Source organism: Mastomys coucha, unplaced genomic scaffold (genome assembly GCF_008632895.1).
Source record: "Mastomys coucha isolate ucsf_1 unplaced genomic scaffold, UCSF_Mcou_1 pScaffold3, whole genome shotgun sequence".
NCBI lineage: Eukaryota > Metazoa > Chordata > Mammalia > Rodentia > Muridae > Mastomys > Mastomys coucha.
In genome coordinates, this window is record NW_022196909.1 from 36,185,638 (window position 1) to 36,207,112 (window position 21,475).

The 21,475-nt window shown below is 45.9% G+C and overlaps 1 protein-coding gene across 2 annotated transcripts in view; it reads right to left on the minus strand.

Moving 5' to 3' along the window:
• Ube2d1 (ubiquitin conjugating enzyme E2 D1) overlaps positions 1 to 20,291 on the minus strand; it is a 33,651-nt gene extending 13,360 nt beyond the window's left edge. Inside the window, exon 1 of one of the 2 annotated variants that reach the window (XM_031347236.1) lies at positions 20,043 to 20,291. In XM_031347236.1, the coding sequence (XP_031203096.1) occupies positions 20,043 to 20,066 (24 nt within the window). In that variant the 5' untranslated portion in view covers positions 20,067 to 20,291. The remainder of the gene's footprint in view (positions 1 to 20,042) is intronic. The other variant, XM_031347234.1, reaches the window with a different exon arrangement.
• Positions 20,292 to 21,475: the final 1,184 nt, after the last annotated feature.

The following is a 21,475-nucleotide window of genomic DNA, read 5'->3' on the forward strand; positions in this document are numbered from 1 at the left end:
AAAAAAAAAAAAAAAAAAAAATTCAGTGAGATAACTCACGTTTAATCACCTAAATGACTCTGAAACTTCCATTATAATAATCCGAGCATCTTGCCTTAGTCCTTAAACCTCTCTCTTTTCCTTTATGCAGCTCTTAAATGCAGCAATGATATTCCTGTGTCATATTTGTGTACTGATGGTGGATTTTCACCTAAACTTTTCAACAGAAAATGATATCAAATTCATTTCACTTGCATTTACCAACTGGGGCACAGTTTACTTTAATATGAAAGTAAAATACCAACTTCTATACACACAGGAAGTTGTTTTACACTTAATTGTTTCTTATTAATCTCCTTGAATAGACTAATACTAGCCTGCAGTACTAGTCACTGAATGGTCAATGTTAAGTTTATTGTACCATTCATATGTACTTGGTATTTTTACTTTCATAACTATTTTAGTTGGTCAGTAGAAAAATACCTAAATTTGACATACAAAACTTCACTTCTGCTCTAAAAGGAATTGTCAACAGGTAACCTAAGAGTGTGATGGAAAATTTATGTTTGGAGTATTAAAAAAATACGAATAACTTAGGGACAGTAACAAGATGGCCAGCAAGACGGCTCAGAAAGGGAGGGCTCTTGAACTGAAGCCAAGCCTAAGGATCTAAATTCGATCCCTGAGAACTCCGTGGCGGAAAGAGAGAACTGATTCTTGCAAGCTGTCCTCTGACCCCCACCCCCGTCACACACAGAACAATGATAGTGAGTTAAATAAGCTTTAAAACAACAATGATCACACGCTAGGGTTAAGCTGTCCCTCCACTTGTTCTAATCTTCCCTTCTCTAAGAGTTGCCACTGAATCATACACTTTGCTCAAGAGCCCAGGGTCTCCATGTGAGCTGACTGCACTGTAAATTCTACCTCGGATCTCAGACACACCATAGATAGTCGTCTGGTGTCTGATGGAACCCTAGGGCTTTCGGCAGACCTCTTCCTAGCCATGTTCAGGCAAACGAGCTCGGAGTACTCGGAGTACTCGAGACCAGTCTTTTTCACAAACTCATGATGGCATCTACACGTGTGCATGAAAGCAAAGCAGTGTCTTGTGAGGACAACAAAACACGCAATGGGTGGAACGCCCGCCAGGCCACGACCTGAACCAAACCATTGTCAAGAGAGGAGAATACTCCCATTCACAGCTCAACTGGGACGTGAGGCTCGGCATGGGAGGGGCGGGGCTTGGGAGGGGCGGAGCGTGGGATGGGTGGATGTTGAAAGATAACTTTGGGGAGGGCAATTTGGTAACGACTATGACACTGGAAAATGCATTTGGTCCTCTGCCCAGTAACTTACCTCATACAAATCACTGTGTAGGTAATGTGCACACATACACACAAAGGATATGCGGCATAGCATCTTGCCTAAGTACAAAATACTGACGACAACCATTGATCCACCCATAAGGGGATGGCTTACAAACCACACACTGTGCAATTCTGACAGCCACAGAAAAGAACCACCCAGGTCCCATGAGCTGAGTCTGTTGAGCAAAGGTTACACAGCATTCAAGGAAAGTACACTGTTTATTACAGTCTCTGCTGTTATAGTATTTACTACAGTCCCTGCTATCAGGGCCTCCAGATGTGTACACTACACACACACACATAAAGCAAGAGACTGAAAACACACACATGGAACTCTAAACCCTCAACTCTAAATACCCTTAGTGTATTCTACTACGCTTCTCCTGTCCCTTCTATTTGAGAGAGGGTGTCCTTACATGGCCCATGCTGGCCCGGAACTCATATAGTCCCAGCTGGCCGTGAACTTAAATCCTCCTGCCTCAGTCAGCTCCTTGTACAATTTGAAAGAGATGGAATGGAACTGCTTTTCTTTTCCTTTCTAAAAATCTCTCTCTATATATATATATATATATATATTACAAGTGTTTTATCTTTTTATTAACGTCTTCAGATATGACCAGGAAAAACTGAGTGACTGTTGTGGACTATAGGATAGACACACAAAAGACGTGGCCAAGCAAATCCAGTATGAGATCCCAGACAGTTCAGTCCTAGAACAAGGAAAGGACCAAGTGGGAGAGCCTGACGTTGAGTGTCTTTCCTAAGCTACGTCCCTCATGACAGTAACCGCACTATGGTTTACGTAAGTTGTGGGCATCAGGGGAAGAATGTGTATCAAAACTGCCTGTATTGTGTTGAAATCTCTCTGGACTATTAAAAGTATTTCAAATTAATTAATGAATGTTGCGGGTGTTGAACCCAGGTCTTGTGTAACCTGGGCAACCACTAAGCTAAACCCTCAAAGGCCATTATTTTTAAAGGTTTATTTTATATTTGTGTGTGTGTGTGTGTGTGTGTGTGTGTGTGTGTGTGTGTGTGTGTGTATGGGGGAACACACGGGCCAGTGACTGCAGGTATCCACAGAAGACAACATGAGAGCTGCTGGAAATGGAATCACTGAACGTTGTAAGCTGCCATGTGGTTGCTGGAAACCAAGCCTGGGTCCTCTGCAAGAGCAGCAAGTCCTCTTCACCCCCGAGCCATCTCCACAGTCTCAAAGACCATTTTTAGAAGTAAAAGCTTCGGCCGGGGTGGTGGTGCCACTTGCTTTTAATCCCAGCACTTGGGAGGCAGAGGCAGGCGGATTTCTGAGTTCGAAGCCAGCCTGGTCTACAGAGTGAGTTCCAGGACAGCCAGGGCTACACAGAGAAACCCTGTCTCGGGAAAAAAAAAAAAAAAGCAAAAGCTTTGGAGTTAAATTAAATCCGTTGACCTTTGTTAGTTGTTGACCTTTGTTTGCTTTTTATTTTCACTTATATTCCAAGAGAGGGTCTCACTAGGAAAACACATTGGCTTCAAATTCGCCACTCCCCTGCCTCCACCTCCACAGTGCTGGGATTACAAGTGTGTGTACCTTGTCCAATTTGGAGTGTTGGAACATTTCTATTTTCATTTGGAAATCAAGACCATTATCCCCTTTTGTCCTGTGTTCCTCTACAACACCTGGCAGGATGCTTTCCACACATAGATTTTTTTTTTTAAGTATTATTCGAGTCATGTTCCCATCAAATTTCAGAAGAAACAGAGGATGAATAGATTTGGCAAACAAACAAAAACGTCTTACTCCCCTGACAGGTATGTGGGTTGCTTGAAGTAAAAATTGTAGCAGTTACTTAAGAACCGTACAGGTCCCTTAACTCAGAGTGTCCTTTGTCATAAATTCGTTGCTAAACATCATGGCTTTTTTTTTTTTTTTTTTTTTTTTTTTTTTTTTTGGTTTTTCGAGACAGGGTTTCTCTGTGTAGCCCTGGCTGTCCTGGAGCTCACTCTGTAGACCAGGCTGGCCTCAAACTCAGAAATCCGCCTGCCTCTGCCTCCCAAGCGCTGGGATTAAAGGCGTGCGCCACCACCGCCCGGTCAACATCATGGCTTTTGAAAATGAATGCCAAGTGGCTATCAACCAACGAGATATTACCTGGCAAAGATTTCTAGTACATGGTAAAAAGTCTCCAAGCTCAGAGAGAACAACCGTTAGAATGTCCTGGGTTTCATTTCTAGTTTAGAAAACCTCAAGACCCCATTCCCTCCTCTTTATTTGGAATGCTGCTGACCTACTCTGAAGCCCCGTCTTCAGCTAGCTCTTCCCAATGGGGTAGGGGATCGGTCCGTGTTGAGCTACTTTCATCTCAAGATAGAAGGGACTCTGACTGCTGGCACTGCTCCCCGGGTCAGCAGTGACCAGAAGGACTGTGGTCTGTGGTGTGGATGGAGATCTTACAAGAATGTACTCCCCGTCTGGTTTAACCACCTGGGCTAATAATAAAACTTCAAAGGGTCTTTCCACACACACTCTGTCCTAACACACACAATTTGGATTTGGCCATTTTGTCTCAGAATCCATCTTTAAGACCAAATGGTGGTCAAACCCTCTCAGGTCACCCAAGGTGATGGTAATTACCCAAGGCACTGAGTTCAAAGTGCACTTCCAAATTTGTAGGAAAAAGGGGCGCCTTCACAAGATGTGTTCTGGAAGGATAGGGAGGAGGTCCTGAATTCTTAGAAGTGTGAACCCACTTAAGCCACCCAGGAAACCTACTTAAGAGGCAAACTAGTCACAGGGTGACCTTACGGGTGTGATTGTCAAAGTTCAGGGCATCTTTCTGGGATAGGAAAGGGGCTTACTATGGAACTAGGTAGGCTACCTTACTCGACGCAAAGTGCCTTTATGTACAATGCTAACACTGCGCTGCAGGGCTATGGAGAAGGCTCAGCCTCATAAAGTGCTGGACACCCAGCACTCACATCAAACCTGGGAACCCACTTGCAAATTCCAGTGCTGGCAGGGCAGAGAGACAAAGGACCCATGGGGCTCACTGGTCAGCCTGGCCTAGCTGAAAAATCAGCAAGCTAGAGATTCAGTGAGAGACCTAAACCTCTTCTGCAAAAAGAGAGGAGTGCACCAGCGTGGTGGTACATGCTTTTAATCTCAGCACCTGGGAGGCAGAGGCAGGTGGATCTCTGTGAGTTTGAGATGGCCGACACTGTGAGTTCCAGGCCAGCCCAGCACTATGTTGGGTATCAAAGACCTGTACCAGAAAGGAAGGAAGGAAGGAAGGAAGAAAGGAAGAAAGGAAGGAAGGAAAAAAGAAAGGAAGAAAGGAAGAGTAAATAGACAGACAGACAGAAAAAGTAGAGTGACCAGGTTGTCAGCCTGTGACCTCCATGTGCGCACACCTGCATACAAACACACGCATGCACACACATACAAAACGGGCCCAGGTTCACCAAGGGTAATGCAAATTAGAATCAAATGCTACTCCAGCATCCTTGCTGGAATGGCTAAGAAGACAAAGTCTCCATGTTGGGAAACTCGAAGCAACTGGGACCCTTAGTCTGTGGGCACAGAAGACTGGTAAGAGGCAGCATGTAAGCCCAGATCTAGTTACTGGACCACGAAGCGGTCTTACTGTCGAATACACCCCTGACACATATAAATTCATCTTAGGGGCCTCACTGACGATAGCCCCAATCCCAGGACAACCCGAACGTCCACCACGGAACTTGCTGTGTACTGAGGCAGGGTCGGCAAAGACACTTGAGCGCCTTGAAACAGTTCAGAGAAAGTTCTTAATCGGTATACAGGAGACAGCAGACAAAGGGTCTCTTTAAGGGCATAGGTTTCTCTTTAAGGGCAGTTCAAAAACATCGGCCGACCAGAGGGCAGGTAGAGCCAGGGAGAGAGAGATGCATCTCTGGGACTCTTGTGCTGGACTTCTGGGTGTTAGGTTCACAGCTGTCTTTGTTTTGTAAAAACCCTTCACGATTCTGTATGCCATGCCAACGTACTTTGTACACCAGAAGTTTACACTGTTATTTTAAAAATTATTTTTAATGGTGTGTGTGTGTGTGTGTGTGTGTGTATGAGAGAGAGAGAGAGAGAGAGAGAGAGAGAGAGGGAGAGAGAGAGAGAGAGAGAGAGAGAGAGAAAGAGGAAGGCTCCAAATGATTATGAGTCCTAGGAACCCAACTTGCACACTGCACGAGCAGCGGGTGCTCTACCATCACTCTACCATCTCTGCAGCTCAACAATGTAACTTTCAAAATGAGGCTTTCCTTAGTGAATAACACGATATTAAAAACAAGGATGTATGGAGTTCACATCATGTGAGGTATGGCTGTTAAATAATGATGTCCATTCCACATCGAGGCAAGCTCCCTGGGTGGAAATGCCTTGTAGACAGTCAATTCAGTTTCATTTCAGAACTCCAAAAGTGGAATGGACTATGGATGAGATAGGTCTCTGCACATCTGAGGCAACACTTAAAAGAAGCTATATCTGAAGACAGATCAAGCACTGAATAAAGACCGTCAACACGGATGAAAACACCCCGTGGCAGAGGAAAGGGGGTCTCTGCCAAAGAAGCAATTTTCTAAGTTCATGTGTCAGACGTACAGTCGGGGGTATCTAAAGGTCAGAGTGCAAGCTATTAATAGGTTACAGGCCAATGGCCTTATAGCTTGACCAAGACAACAACAATAAAAACCAAAACGAACCAAACGAAAAACCCCAACCAACCAACTAACCAAACAACAAGAAACAAACAAACAAAAACCTTGCAAGGCTGAAAAAAAAAAAAACATGTACTTAAGGGATTTCTAGAGCCTTCTGCAGCTAACTTAGCCTGTCTACTCCAGGGCAGACTTCTATAACCAGCAAGATACAAAGAGAAGCATTGGGAGGCCTCGACTGAATTTAAATGGGCACAGATGGCATGTTTATAACACACCCCCACCATATGCTAAGTGTTCTCCACCAAACCGATCAGGACCCAGCCCCTGCCTCTGGGGACTTAACGTCTAAAAGTAGACCAGGCCCGCCTAATTCAAAGAGAGCAAACAAATACAGGGAAGGAAAGCCCGGGACGGGAGAGAAGGAGCCTGTGTCCGTGTCAGCACCAGCAGAGGGGATGGGCAAGCCAGAGGGGCCCTATTTACCCTAAGGTTTAATATGATGCTGTGCGGTAAATATTTGTGCAGAACTGATGCTAAAGCACACACACCGAAAAAAAAAATGCTGTCGTGGTTGTCTAGCTGTAAGGCAGAAGGCCTGAACCTGCCTGTGAGACAACATACACGGTGATGGCTGCATCCAGCTGGCTGGCAGCACACGGCTATGCACAGGGACGGATTTATGGCCTCAATTTTAAATTATCCAGGGCCAAGTCCAGGAGAGCACTATTTCCAAACCCCTGGCTTCACCAGCAATTAATAGGGTGAAACACTTCTACCTCAAAACCCCAAAGGCGCCGATGATCCTTCCTGGATTGCATCTCCCTGCCCCTCTAATTTGGTGTTGCCTCTTCTAAAGGGACATAGGAGCTACATTTGGTTTGTCTGCAGATAAACATTTCATGGGCTTATAGTCTATGTGCTGATATCCTCACCTGGCAGACTAGAGCCCTTTCAACAGAGAGATTGTCAGTCCAAAGTGTCGCCTGACACAGGTCTTCTCTACGCATTTGAGTTAAAGGATATCTTGATTTTATACCACATGGTTTCTTCCTAGGACGATTTCAAAATGCTGGCGTTCGATTAGTTACATTATAGGAGAGAAGCTCACTTCAACAAGGGGGTCCTGGTTGCTTCTCACATTAGGGGTGTCTGTCATAGGTTGCTTTTAGCGGGGTGTCTGTGATTGTAGGTGTGTGTTTGGGACTCAGGTCCACAAGGAAGCCATTAGGTTAACCTCCTCAGATCTTTCACCTTGTTCTTAAGTCTTCATTAACCATTAGTGTGTGTGCGTGGACGCATCTATGTGTGTGATGTATGTACATGTGTGAGCATCATACTGTTATGCACGCAATGATGTAAGAGGCCAACTCTTGGGAGCCGTTCTCTCCTTCCAAGTGTGCACATTTATGAATGCGGTGTCTGTGCATATGTGAGCACACATATGAGTACTGCCACTATGCACACATGGGTGTAAGAGGCCACCTCTTGGGGCTGATTCTCTTCCTCACAGAGGCAAGTCTCTACTGTTGTTTCTGCGCATACCAGGTTGGCAATCCTGGGAACCTGTAGGTGATTCTGCCCACTCTCCCATCTTGCCATAGGAGTGTTAGGAGTATGGATGAGTGCTACCACATCTGGCTTCTCTCCATCAATCAAGCCCAGGTCATCAGACTTGTGTAGCAAGTGCTTTATCCACTAAGCCATCTCTGAGGCCCTGCTTGGGTGTGTGTGTGTGTGTGTGTGTGTGTGTGTGTGTGTGTGTGTGTGTGTAAGACAGCGTCTCTCCTAAGCCTAGAATCTGCAAAGTAGTTTAGACAAGCTGGCCAGTAAGCTCAGTGAATCCACCTGCTTCCCTAGCATGAAAATTATATGCACACTCAGATTCTCATATGGACACTCTGGTCCCACTCTTAGGTATAGCAGGCATTTTCTCCACTAGGTCATTCTATAGCCCAAGGAGGCTTTCCAAAGAGATAATACAGACAAAATCCACAGGGGCAGGAAACAGATAAAGAAAGCAATGACCCTCAGGACCAGAGTCCAATTTAAAATAAAATTTGGGGCTGGCAAGATGGCTCAGCGGGTGAGAGCACTGATTGCTCTTCCAAAGGTCCTGAGTTCAAATCCCAGCAACCACATGGTGGCTCACGTCCACCCGTAATGAGATCTGACTCCCTCCTCTGGTGCGTCTGAAGACAGCAACAATGTACTCATTTATACTAATAAATAAATCTTTGGGCTGGAGCAAGCAGAGGTCAAGTCCTAAATTCAATTCCCACCAACCACATGAAGGCTCACAACCATCTGTGCAGCTACAGTGTGTGCTCATATACATATAAATAAATAAATCTTAAATAAATAAATAAATAAAATTTGGAGGTAAGGATTGGGAGTATTTTCTACTCAATGTGTCATCTCAGAATCCACTTTTCTGGACTTAAGAGTAACCACAATGGCTGCGTTCCCCAATTGCTATTCCCTGTCTAATTCCAAACAGCCCTTATTTTATTTTATTTTTTTCACTGAGTGTGTGTGTACATCTGTGCATATGCACAATCATGTGTATGAGTGCAGGCATCTGTGTACCATGGAGGGCATGTGTAGGTCCGAGTACAACCTCATGACGGTCCTCACCTGCCACCTTGTTTGAAACAGAGTCTCTGTGCACACCAGGCTAGCTGACTTGCAAGCTTCCAGAGGTTCTCCGGTCTCCACCTAAGCACAGGCGTGCTAGTCTTCTAGGATTTCACACACATGCTACTGTACCTGGCTTTATGTGGCTTTCGTGAATTCGAACTCAGGGGTCCGCACATTTGGGGGTCAAATGCTTTACCCACTGACCCATCTCCTAGCCTTATAGAATCCTCTGAAATAGAAGGCCCTCCATTACTTCCATATATAAATACCATTGCATATATAGTTCCAGCTGAGGAATTACATCAAATATACTTTACACAAATCCAAACTATGTAAAATATACTTTAGACAACGCCAAGCTATATGTTAATCTGCTTCAGGACGTTTTGAAGATAAAATGCATTTATTCATGCCAGTGACCTAAACTCTAGCTTTGGTCATCTGACTCCGCTCCTTCCTGACTACCTCAGCATCCCAAACCCTCTCACTAATAAGTACACCGAAGTGTTCTGATTCTCCCTGGTTCTTATCCTCCCCAGCGGGTTCTTGAAGGCAACTGCATACAAGCCAGTGGAGGCCCACAGGGTAAAGGAATCTGTTGTAGTCTGAGCAGAGACTTAACAGGATAAGGAGTCACACAGATCTCACTTAAGCACCCAGGTGCAAACTGGATGGCAGGGAAGGAGCCTGGAGACTAGAAGCCAGACAATCTTGAAGACTTAACTTGAAGGGCCAAGCAAGGGGCAAGGGATGGTTGGGTCAGAGCATCTCCAGAGAGCCCTTTAGAGTTCTCACCTTCTCACGTCCATGCCCCGTGCCGTGGACCCAGGTAAAAACACTTGAATGTGAACAGCTCTTTGGAGTTTCCCACCTAAAAGACTGCTGATGCCAACATGTCCACAGGACACCAAGCCTGTCAGGTGGTTCTCAGAACTCGGAGTGCAAGAATCACGGGTTTGAAGCTGACTGGGCTGCACAGTAACTTTAAGGCAAACTGACACTACACAGCTGGCCCGGTCTTGGAAGAAAAGAAGAGAGAAAGGAAGAGAGAGAGAGAGAGAGAGAGAGAGAGAGAGAGAGAGAGAGAGAGAGAGAGAGAGAGAGAGAGAGAGAGAGAGAGGAAGGAAGGAAAAGAAAGAGAGAGAAAGGAAGGAAAAGAGAAAGAAAGAAAGGAAGGAAGGAAGGAAGGAAGGAAGGAAGGAAGGAAGAGAGAAAGAGAAGGAAAGAAAGGAAGGGAGAAAGAAAGAAAGCAAGGAAGGGAGAAAGAAAGAAAGCTGGATGGATGGAAGGAAGGAAGGACAGAAAGACAGACAGATGTCTTAGCCCTACCCAAGATGATTTTTAATTTTCTAAAATATTATTTTGCCTATACTGTATTGTTCAACATGGCTTTCTGTTAGGAATTTTCTTAATCACCCCCCCTCAGCTTCCCCCACCCCGCCTCTCTCTCCCCCCTCCCCTTCCCAATTAATTTTTTACCAACTTCACCTTTTATCTTCAGGTATTACCTTAAACATCATTTAATCAGCAGCTTTCCCTCACCCTCAATGGGTCTGTACTCTATTCCCAGAATCCCCTGCCTGCCTTTGTCCAGGACATTCATCAGAATACTACTGCGCACAGAGAATGACATTGCATCCTGTCCAGCCAGCCCCAGATTAGGAGGCGTTTCATGGCTTCACCAGGCAGGCTCTGCACTGAGTGGACAATTCTCAGCATCCTTCCAGGTCCTCCACTCACCAAGGTCCCACATCCTTCCCCATCAATGCATCCCAAAGGCATGGTTATCTGCTCCAAATCAGTCAAGTCTATAGTGTCTTGAGTCCTACAGCTTTCTGTGCAAGTAAGGAGTCCCTATATCTTTCACCTTCTTCCAGATCTATATCTAAGTCCATCTTTTCCACGGAAGAGCTCCAGATTTCCTCCAAATGGATTTGCCCTCCTTGTGTGTTTCCTCCTCCCAGCATAGATACATTGTTTCTTTCTTGTGCTATTTCCCTATATCCATCTACTTATAGTTACAGTTTTCATCTTACCCTTATTACTAGTTATATCTACTTTCCCATGAATCTCCTCACTCATTTAGTATACCTTGTATCAGAAGGTATTCTATAAATGTATCACTTGGGATCCCTAAAACTCTATGGATGAGACAGCTGTGTAGGGCAGCTCTCTCTAATTACCTGGAAAAGAACAACCCTTAAAGGACCAAGACACCTGTCAAAGAGATAGACACTAAATAGAATTAGAAAAGCACATTATAGTACCAGCCCACCATAGAAACACTTATTTGCATCACAAATAATTGATTTCTAATCAGAGGACCCACTAACAGTCTATTACACATTATGATGCCAACACTGAAAACTTCTTATATCTCAAAGACATCAGAATTTATCTCACATGGCTGCAGAGCTCAATTTTTTTTAACCTTTGTGACAAGTTCAGATATTTGCTGAAACAAAACAAAATGCAAATGACATTTAAGTTTGCTCGAAATTATAAAAGGGAGGCTCTAGATATCGCTCAGTGGTAGAGTCCTTTACTTAGCATGTGGCTTCGATCCCCCACCATGGTGGGGAAGAGAATTGAAGGTTGCTATTATGTATACACACGCACAAACACACACATATATATATATAATGAACACAGTTCACATATGCACAGAAGGGACCACTGAGATGCTCGAATTCACTCATTGGGTGTCTAGATGGGGTTTTCCAGCCCAAGGTCAAATGATAAACCTAGAACTAAGGTTCAGACAGTCTGACCTTCCAATTCAGAACTCTCCTCACCCGGATCCACCCACCCCAGGATCATGACAACTGGTGTGTTCTGCTCTCCATGACACCCCTGTGCTGAAGCGATGCTATGTTCTCAAGAGAAACAACACATACAAGAGTAAGCGAATGAAAAGGGATTTTTTTCTCCCTCTTCTCCCACCCCTCTCAAGAACTTTGGAGATCACAAAAGGTTTGAAATGACACTACTTCGTAAACCTTGAGAAGTATTTGTGCTCAAAGACACTCTGAGAACCAAGAAAAATAAGACAGGACATGACTGCACACTTCACAAAATGCATGGCAGACTCTAGACATAAGGAATACACTCTATAACACCTCTTCGCACTTAGTCTTATTTGCTTGTTTTAAACAGTTGATTTATTTTTTAAATGAGTTTTATTATTTGGTATGCATGGGTGTTTTGCTTCACTGAATGGCAACATGTCTGGAGCTCATGGAGGCTAGAAGAGGGTGTCAGGCTCCCTGGACCTAGAGTCGTAGACAGTTGTGAGGCATTGTGGGTATGGGAACCAAACCAGTGTCCTCCGGAAGAGCATCCAGTGCCTTAACCAGTGAGCCATCTCTCCAGCCCCAGTACTGCCCTTTGATTGCTACCTTATCAAAACTTACCATTTAGTTCATTTTAACCAAGAGAGATGATGTTTCAGGGGAAGAAGAAAAAAAAGAGAGAGAGAAAAACCTATTTTGAAAATAAGCGCGAACTTGTTATTAAATATTACTTTTCACAGCTCTATTCTTTTTTAAAGTCTCAGTTTTATTTTTATCTCCCTGTGTATATGCAATGTGTGTGGCTTCCTGCAGAGATCAGGAGAGGGCATGAGATCCCTAAGGCTGGAGTTGCAGGAATTGTAAACCTCCATACAAGGTGTAGATGTTGGGAACCAAACTCCAGCCCCCAGAGTTCTCTTCTGCTTTTTCTTCTTCTTCTTTTTTAAAAAAAAAAATTTTTTTTAATGTACTGTAGCTGTTTTCAGACACACCAGAAGAGGGCATCAGATCCCACTACAGACGGTTGTGAGCCACCATGTTCGTTGCTGGGAATTGAAACTCAGGACCTCTGGAAGAGCAACCAGTATTCTTAACCACTGAGCCCATCTCTCCAGCCCCAGAGTTCCCTTCTAAATAATTGTCAAAGAGTAGGCCTTTAATAATTGTTTGTGTTTGAAAAAAAAAATCCATCTTAAACTGGGCACGGTATTGCACATCCATGGATCCCAACACTCAAGAGGCTAAGGCAGAAAGAACATGGGCTTGAAGCTGACTATACAGAATCTGTCTCAAAGTAACAATAACTAAAACAATCAAGGTGTTACTCTTGAACACTATGGTGTGACACCACTGACTGTACACTTTGTTGCCACTTGAGGCAGAAAACAATGAGTGTCTGAGTGTTGACACTTTGTATCAACTGGAAATGTGTCTAAGCCTAGAACATTTTATCTTATGTGTGGGTGACAAGTGGCGGCCCTGTTTTATGAAGTAAGAGTTGGAATTTAAGTAAATATTTTAACAGAGATTTCGGCTCAGGTGGTAAGGGAGAGACAGTATATATACCCAAGGGCAGAGCTTCCTGGGAGAGTTGCCTAGTTTGGACACATTAGTTAGTGATGCTTCAAAACATTCAGCTGTAAACGTTAAGAAACAGGCTTTACAGACGGGCGGTGGTGGCACACACCTTTAATCCCAGCACTTGGGGGGCAGAGGCAGGCGGACTTCTGAGTTCGAGGCCAGCCTGGTCTACAGAATGAGTTCCAGGACAGCCAAGGTGTACTGGCTGGTTTTGGGTGTCAACTTGACACAGGCTGGAGTTATCACAGAGAAAGGAGCTTCAGTTGGGGAAGTGCCTCCATGAGATCCAGCTGTGGGGCATTTTCTCAATTAGTGATCAAAGGGGTAGGGTCCCTTGTGCGTGGTGCCATCCCTGGGCTGGAAGTCTTGGGTTCTATAAGAGAGCAGGCTGAGCAAGCCAGGGGAAGCAAACCAATAAGAAACATCCCTCCAGGGCTTCTGCATCAGCTCCTGCTTCCTGACCTGCTTGAGTTCCAGTCCTGACTTCCTCTAGTGATCAACAGCAGTGTGGAAGTGTAAGCTGAATAAACCCTTTCCTCCCCAACTTGCTTCTTGGTCATGATGTTTGTGCAGGAATAGAAACCCTGACTAAGGCACAAGGCTATACAGAGAAACCCTGTCTCGAAAAGAAAAAAAGAAAAAAAGAAAGAAAGAAAGGAAGGAAGAAAAGAAGGAAGGAAGGAAGGAAGGAAGGAAGGAAGGAAAAAAGAGGCTTTACATCATGACTTGGTACTCACATATACACAGTATCACCCAGCTAAATATTCCCAAATTCTATGGACCAGTGGAAAGAAGCCAACCTTAGCACACACACGTGCAAGCAAACAGACACACACACACACACACACACACACACACGTGCAAGCAAACACTAACACACAGACACACACAGACACACACACACACACACACACACAGGGGAGCTGTATATGAACAAGTTTAAAGTGGAAGAGTGCATGCGGATGTGGCCCTACACACAGGGGAGCGGTATATGAACAAGTGGAAGAGTGCATGCGGATGTGGCCTTCCCATTAAGCAATAGGGTATCCCTTAAGATAAGCATACACAGATCAGAAAGAGTGATTGGCAACAATACCCAGGAAGAGGCAAGACAGCGTCTAACCCCGTACACTGCTTCCTCCCCACCCAAGGACAATTGCATGTGCTATCTGCGTGAAGCTGAACCAGAAGCAAACTAAATGTGCATGGTCTCACCCTCTCAAGTGTCACACAGACGGCATCCCCATCCATATGTTCTCTGGTAGATGGCCCCCAAATTACAAATCCAGGCCTATTGTACAACCTGATGCCACTCCAGGACTTTGATGGATGAGAGAAGGGTCAAGTTACTTAATACCTCCTTTCAATAAAATATCATTTCTTCTGATATTTAAAGGGGGGGTGGGGTGGGGTGGGGTGGGGACCGACATATTGCTAAGCAACCGTTAGCTTCTCTGCGTCACTTTTGATTAGCAACACTGAATAAAAATCCAGGCCCGGTGCTTTCTGTGTATTTTGGGAGTGGAAGGAACAGGGAGGCTCCTGGTTTCCTGGAGGCAATCTATATCCATCCTTTGGTCTTTATATGTCTGGCTCCTGTGAACAGACATCAATAGTCTCATCTAAGTCTATGCTATTTAGCTCCTCAGACAAGGAGTCTCAGAATATTTAAGCTACCTTTTTTATTGTAAAGAAAAAAAAATAACGTACAGACAGGGGCAAAAGACTGAGTTTAATTACAGGGGTTTAAGGACAGGAAAATTCCTACCATGGATTCTTCCTTGAGAAATAATAATGCTTTCTCTCCTCTTGAGGCATCTACAATTAATAAAGATTCTGGGCTCCATGTGTTTTCTTTGGGGCTATCTCTTTCCTTCTTTCACCTTTCATTTGATCTTCTAACATGTATTACTACTCAAAGCCACAACAGGCACTTAAAACACTCAGACCAATGCACAATTATGGCAAATGAAAATTCCACAATAAAACGATGCCATCGGACTATCTACAACACTCCAAGCAGTTGTTTTTCCATAAATCCCTCTGGAGGAATCAACGTTTCCAGGGGCATGGGGAGATGAATGACGCTGTTATTCTCCAGTGTTTAGTGACAAGGGTCATCTCTGAGGAGCAGGGTGACCGGGCATCACTCATAGCTGAGCTGTGGTGGCAATTAAACATGCAGAGTTCTAATTATAGGGTTGAACATCATCTCTCGGAGCATTCCTCTCCATAAATTCATCTGACTTAAATCTTTATGTGTTTGTCTTTTCGATAGGGTCTCTTATAGTCCAGGATGGCCTCCAGCTCCATATGAAACTGAGGATGACCTTGAACGGATCCTTCCCAACCCTGTGTGGAGCGCTGGGATAACAGGAGTGAGCCACCATGTGGGAGATGTGTGTATGCTGGGTGAGCACTTTACCAATTGAGCTAAACCCTTATCCTCTTGACTCCATGTCTTTCAGTTAAAAACAAAAACAAACAAACAAACAAACACCCAACAGCATAAAGGTCCAGTCATGGAGGAGGAAGTCAGTGCTTTAGGCCATCTCTGGGCAGATTGTCCCATTTGGAATCCTAGCCATTTTCATATGCCAGATGTGTGAACCCGTGGAGCCCAGTTAACATCTCCTGACTTTGTTTCATCATCTGCAGAATAGGAGTAAGATTGTTTCTAGCTCTACAGCTTCGTGAAGGACCAAACAACTCACAAAGGGTAAGCTTTAGGCATGGTGTTAGGCAGAGCAACCTCTGTACATGGCTGTGGTTGTCATCCATTGGGACATGTATGGGTAAGAAAACTGAAGTCAGTCACAGAACCGGGAACAAAACCTGGATCCTTGCCCTTGATGACACAGGCACAGAGGGTTGGGCTGCTTAAGATACGGTGTTTTCTCAAATCATACGAATCAAAAATCAGAGCAGCTCAAGACAGTTACAGAAACCGCATTTTAATTGACCTTCGTGCACGAAATGTAGGTTAATTATTAAAAAGCCAAATGTTTGATTTTTGGAACCAGAGGCAACTTCGTTATTCTTGTGGCGCTGGCAGTTGAACCCAGAGCCTTGAAAGCACTAGGTGTGTGTCTTAGCACTGACCCACACACTCCCAGGCCCAAATGTTTCATTTTGGGACAGAACACTATCCAGGGAAGGATAATTATCAGTGTCAACGATATTTGTGAAAGAAAAGCCTTTTGTCTCACTCTTCAGAAGACAGAACCAAAAAGAGAAGAAAAGTAAAAAGAAAAAACGAAAAAAGGCTGAGGCTTAGCACATAGCGTGTAGCGTGATTATCTCCTAAAATTCCTTCTAGAAAGTAAACACAAAGGGAGAGCAGCCACGATGCTGACGAGGGCTGCATCAGGGTTCTTTCTCCCTCCAGCCTCAAAGTGTTCAGGATTGTACTGTCACATTTATCGTTTTTAAAAAAAAAAGTGATTTTTTTTTTTCAAAGCAAAGTGTACTTGAGGACTTAAAAACAGTGCTCACCGAAGAAACACCTAGAAAACAGCTAACAATAGACACCTGACTGAAAGCTGCTCTCTTTTGTCAACTCCGCCGCAGGCTTCTCCCCTCAGATTTTGCTCAAACTTTATCCCTTCAGTGATTTAGGCGGCTGTAATAACATCTTTCTCTATGTCTAAAAATAGGCCATGGGTGTGTAAATTTATGAGCTGAAGTGCAGAACTGGCACAGGGTGTCTAAATGAGAGCATTAAAGCCTTTAGTCTACTCCAGCTCGGATCTATCTGAAACGCCTAGGTCCACACGCTTTGTCGAAAGACACAGTTTTGAATCCCACATCGTCTTTGTTCTCTTCATAGGTGGAGAAGTGAGAAGCTGTGAATATGACTCTCAAAACCGTGCCAAATCACTTCTCAAGAGACTAAGCCTGGGCAAAACTCATCCCAACTCCAGCCTCAGGTTCCCTCTTTGGATAAAGAGAACAGGGGGGAACATCAGGGCTTCTGACCTTTCCTTGTTAAACCCCATCTCAACCTCAGCATCTTTCCACTGGCAGCCCTGGGCTCTGCAAGTGACTCTGCTCCCTGCCCTAGGGATTGCCTCTCGGTCTGTACTCTCGGGTACACCACTGCAAACCTGGGGTTCTATGAGCTTTGAGGCCAGCCTGATACTTGAGGTGAAGAAATAGCACTGTCCAATGGCCTGAAATTTTCGGCTTGCTTTAAAAGATACTCAAAAATAGAAGGCTAAGGGCTTGAGAGATGGCTCAGCAGTGAAGAACACTCATGACTCCTCCAGAGGACCCAAGTTCAATTGCCAGCACCCACATTAGACAGCTCACATCACAACCACCAATGGCTCCGGCATCAGGTATCTTGATGCCCTCTCTTCCTTCTTCTAGACTCTGTGGCCACCCCCACACATGTGGCATGTACTCACAGATACACACACTAAAAATAAATCCCCCCCCCCTTTTTTTAAGGCCAAAGGTGAGCACTGAACTCCCATTTGAAGAAGACTCAAATGAGAGTCTGAACATGGGATGTCAGAGGTGCTGTGGCAGCCCACGGTGCAGCCTGTTCAACCTGGACTTGGTTCTAAGCAAGATGACAGGTGAGGAAGGAAGAAAACGGGAGAATCAGTTGGGGGGCGAAGGGGTGGCTGGCATGTACGACTGATGTGATTTGTGGCAGTCGATGAAAGGAACACAGAATCACGTGACCTCCGATGTCTTCTCCAAAATACCAGTTTGTCACAGATTTGCCATCAGCTGTATTTAAAGTCGTCTCCATACTAGACAACTCTGTTTAACACATGATATCTACTAAAAACAGAGAGAGAGAGAGAGAGAGAGAGAGAAAGCGCCGGGCAGTGGTGGCACTTGGGAGGCAGAGGCTGGCGGATTTCTGAGATCAAGGCCAGCCTGGTCTACAGAGTGAGTTTCAGGATAGCCAGGGCTACACAGAGAAACCCTGTCTCGAAAACCCAATAAATAACTAAATAAAGAGAGGCAGGGAAGAAGGAGAAGATGTGGGGCTAGTGAGATGGCTCAGCGGGTAAGAACACCGACCGCTCTCCCAAAGGTCCTGAGTTCAAATCCCAGCAACCACATGGTGGCTCACAACCACCCATAATGAGGTCTGACACCCTCTTTGGAAGTGTCTGAAGACAGCTACAATGTACATATAATAAATAAATAAATCTTTTAAAAAAAAAGGAGAAGATGTGGACATTTGCTATACTAACATAAGTCAAATATACGGGCTTAGCATGAGCAACAAGATGCATCCAGCCTACGTGTACAATTATATCTTATTTCTCTGAATGGATGTATACCATAGATAACTCCTATGGCATCTAAGAGCTTTTGTGTGTGTGTGTGTGTGTATGTGTGTGTGTGTGTGTGTGTGTGTGTGTGAGAGAGAGAGAGAGACAGAGACAGAGAGAGAGAGAGACAGAGACAGAGAGAGAGACAGAGAGAGACAGAGAGAAACAGAGAGAGAGAGAGACAGAGAGAGAGAGACAGAGAGAGACAGAGAGAGAGACTGAGAGAGAGAGAGACAGAGAGAGTCAGAGACAGAGAGAGAGAGAGCAAAGCCACATGGAAATGCCTCACCATCATGAAAGGAAGCAAAGTTTAAAAACTTTGAAAATGGGAACCAACAGTAGATCGGTGGCGTTCAGAAGTCGGCACAGTAACGACGACTACAGCTTCAAAATCAGGCTTATTTATATGGTTAAAAATAAAGTGCAGCCGCGTTATCGTCAAACGAGAAAACGTCATTATTTAATAAACGCTGATCTTACATTTTATACTGAGTTGACCTTCAGCGGCACAAAAGAACAGCGACGATCTACACGGCTAATGTTTGTACCAAAAAAAAAAAAAAAAAAAAAAAGAACCCAAAATTTGGCTGCGTGTAAAAGTTGCTGTCCTCTGTACCGAAAGAGGCCCGTTTCCTACCACTCCAACTCAGAACATTTGTAGTCAAGTGTAGCTGGAAAGGTTGATACAACGTTTGGGGAGCCATCCATTTCTTGTGAAATCAATTACCAAACACATTATCCACTGTTGGCGCTTTTGCTTCCAACGCTCTCCCAAACACCATGTTCCCAGCAGCAAGGACTACCGCTGTAAAATGTTAAAAGACACTTAAGTCAGGGGACAGGCTAACAAGAGAAATGGGTGCGGTAAAGAATACAAAGAGAGGGTTGGGACAGATCCTATGTGTTGGGACTGACCCTTCGATTGTCTTCCTCATTCTCAACTCATGCATCCAAGCATCCAAGCAATTTAATTTGTGGTCCTTAGTGTTGTGCCTTCAACTCTGCATCTAAGTTTATCGCGAGGGTGTAAAAGAAAGAAAAAAAAAATACAAAACAAAACCAACAACCTGCTTGGCTTGCCTTGCCATGAATCACTGCCAGGAGCTCATCTTGCTGTGTATCAGCAACTATGTTCTCAGTACAGCTATGTGACCTGAAGTGGCAGCTGCGTGCAGAACCACCAAAATAGCAGGGGCAAGAGCTTTCTGCTTGGCTCCTCGACCCCAATCTCGCGTTCCCAGCCCTTTTCTCCCACTGAGCACCAGCCCACTGCAGAGCCCAGAAAGACCCAGCCCCACGCTCAGAGAATAAAGGCCGTAGGCCCACCACACCTTCCCTGTCCTCCCGGGGAGCCCGGGGTGCGAACACAGGAAAGAGGACTCCGGGGACACTAGGGAGGACGCACGGCGTGATAGGGGACGCAGGCCGCCCGTTGCAGAGCAAGCCCCGGCCCAGCGGGGAGGCACACGCCCCGGGGACAATCTGGCCACCCCACGGGCACCCGCACCGGGGGTTCTAAGCACAGCCAGGAAAGGGCACGACCGGATCAGGTCGCCCCGTGTTCCAAGCACCCGGACCCTGCGGATGCACGCCTCACCTGTGCGGGCCGATCGGGAACCCCGGCCTCCCCAGTGCCCGCGCCCCTCCCACGCCGTGCACCCCGGGTTCTTGGGGACCTCTCGGGGACACCCAGGCCGGCCCTGGCAACCACTCACTTTCTGGATCCGCTTCAGCGCCATGGGGCAGGCGGCGGGGGCTGCGGCGGCTCCGCGGGTCCCGGGCTGCCGCCTCGCGGGGCTGCTCCGTGTGCGCCCGGGCGCGGTGCGCGAGTGTGCGGGCGGCGGCGCCGGGCTCTTTTGTTTCCGCCTTCGCTTGCTGGGAAGGAGCCTGCGCCCTCCCCGCCGCGCCCCGCCCGCCTGGCACACTGGGAAGTGTAGTCCCAGGCTCGGCCTCTGCCGCCCGCGCGGACGTCGTCCGGTCACCCGTGGGTGACAGCTGCGACCAGGCTGCTGCTGCTGCTGCTCCCTGCAGCCGCTCTGCAGAGCAAGGTCCGGGACTCTGCAAAAACCGGGACAGCAGGTGAGCTGTCGTTCGTAGGAGCTGCTGCGAACCACGGATCGTTCTCCTCGCACAGACCCTGCGGCACAGATCTTAACTTCCTTTGCAGATATTTCTGTCTCATCTGTCTCATCTCCGCTCACCCCTGGGGGCGTGAGGAGTCTTCATCAATTGCACTCCACTTTTTTTTTTTTTTTTTTTGAGACAGGGTTTCCCTTTATGTCTTTTTGTCTCCACCTCCCAGAAATGGGATTGCAGGCAGCTTCCCACACACCCAACCCTTCCGTGGTCTCCGGCATCCGAACTCAGGTCCTCAGGCTTTGCAGCAAGCAGTTTACCCACTGAGGCGTCCTTCGGTCCCTTCTCAGTTCTTGTGTTCTCAGTCAGATCTTGCTTGTCTTTTCAACTATGAATTCTTGGCTTGGCACCTGCAGGATGCGTTTTCGCTTTGGTCAGTCTCGGATTTCTGACGGCTTTGGTCAGTCTTAAGTTTCTGATGGCTGGAGTCAATCCACTCCTTATCTGAAATGGTTTTGATTCCCACATTGCTTCTCAAAACACTCACTGTCGTGGCTTCCACAGTGTTGCTTGCAGCTGGGTCAGCCATATCTGGGGAAGTTCTCTTCTCCGGTCCACGGAGACCAGCTTCACGCCCTTTGCAGAAACTAGAGATAGGTTGCAGCCCAGAAGGCTCTGAGGGACTGTGCTTTGCCGAGGTCCTCTCAAGCAGTCCTGCTCTGTCTGCACATTGGTCCACTTTCCTGTCCCTTGGTCCCCATCAGCTTTGCATCCTTGCCTTTACTTGGCAATGTTCTGTTTTCCTTATTCAGAACCAAGCCACCCCCAAACCCAGCAGCTCAGGAGTGTTAGGAAACACTCCTGATCAAAGAGGCTTCTGGGAAATAATAGCCAAGTCCTACTTCCTACAAAGAGCTGTTCAGAGACGAGTTGGACACCTGAGCACCATCCTGTGCTCTGCAACTGGAACACTACCTTTGTGCCCTTCCAGATAGCGTCTTTGTTAACAGAATCAGAGATGTGCTGTCTGGTCTCGGGCTTCTGTTGCTTTTGGTGTTGCGCTCCCATGCTG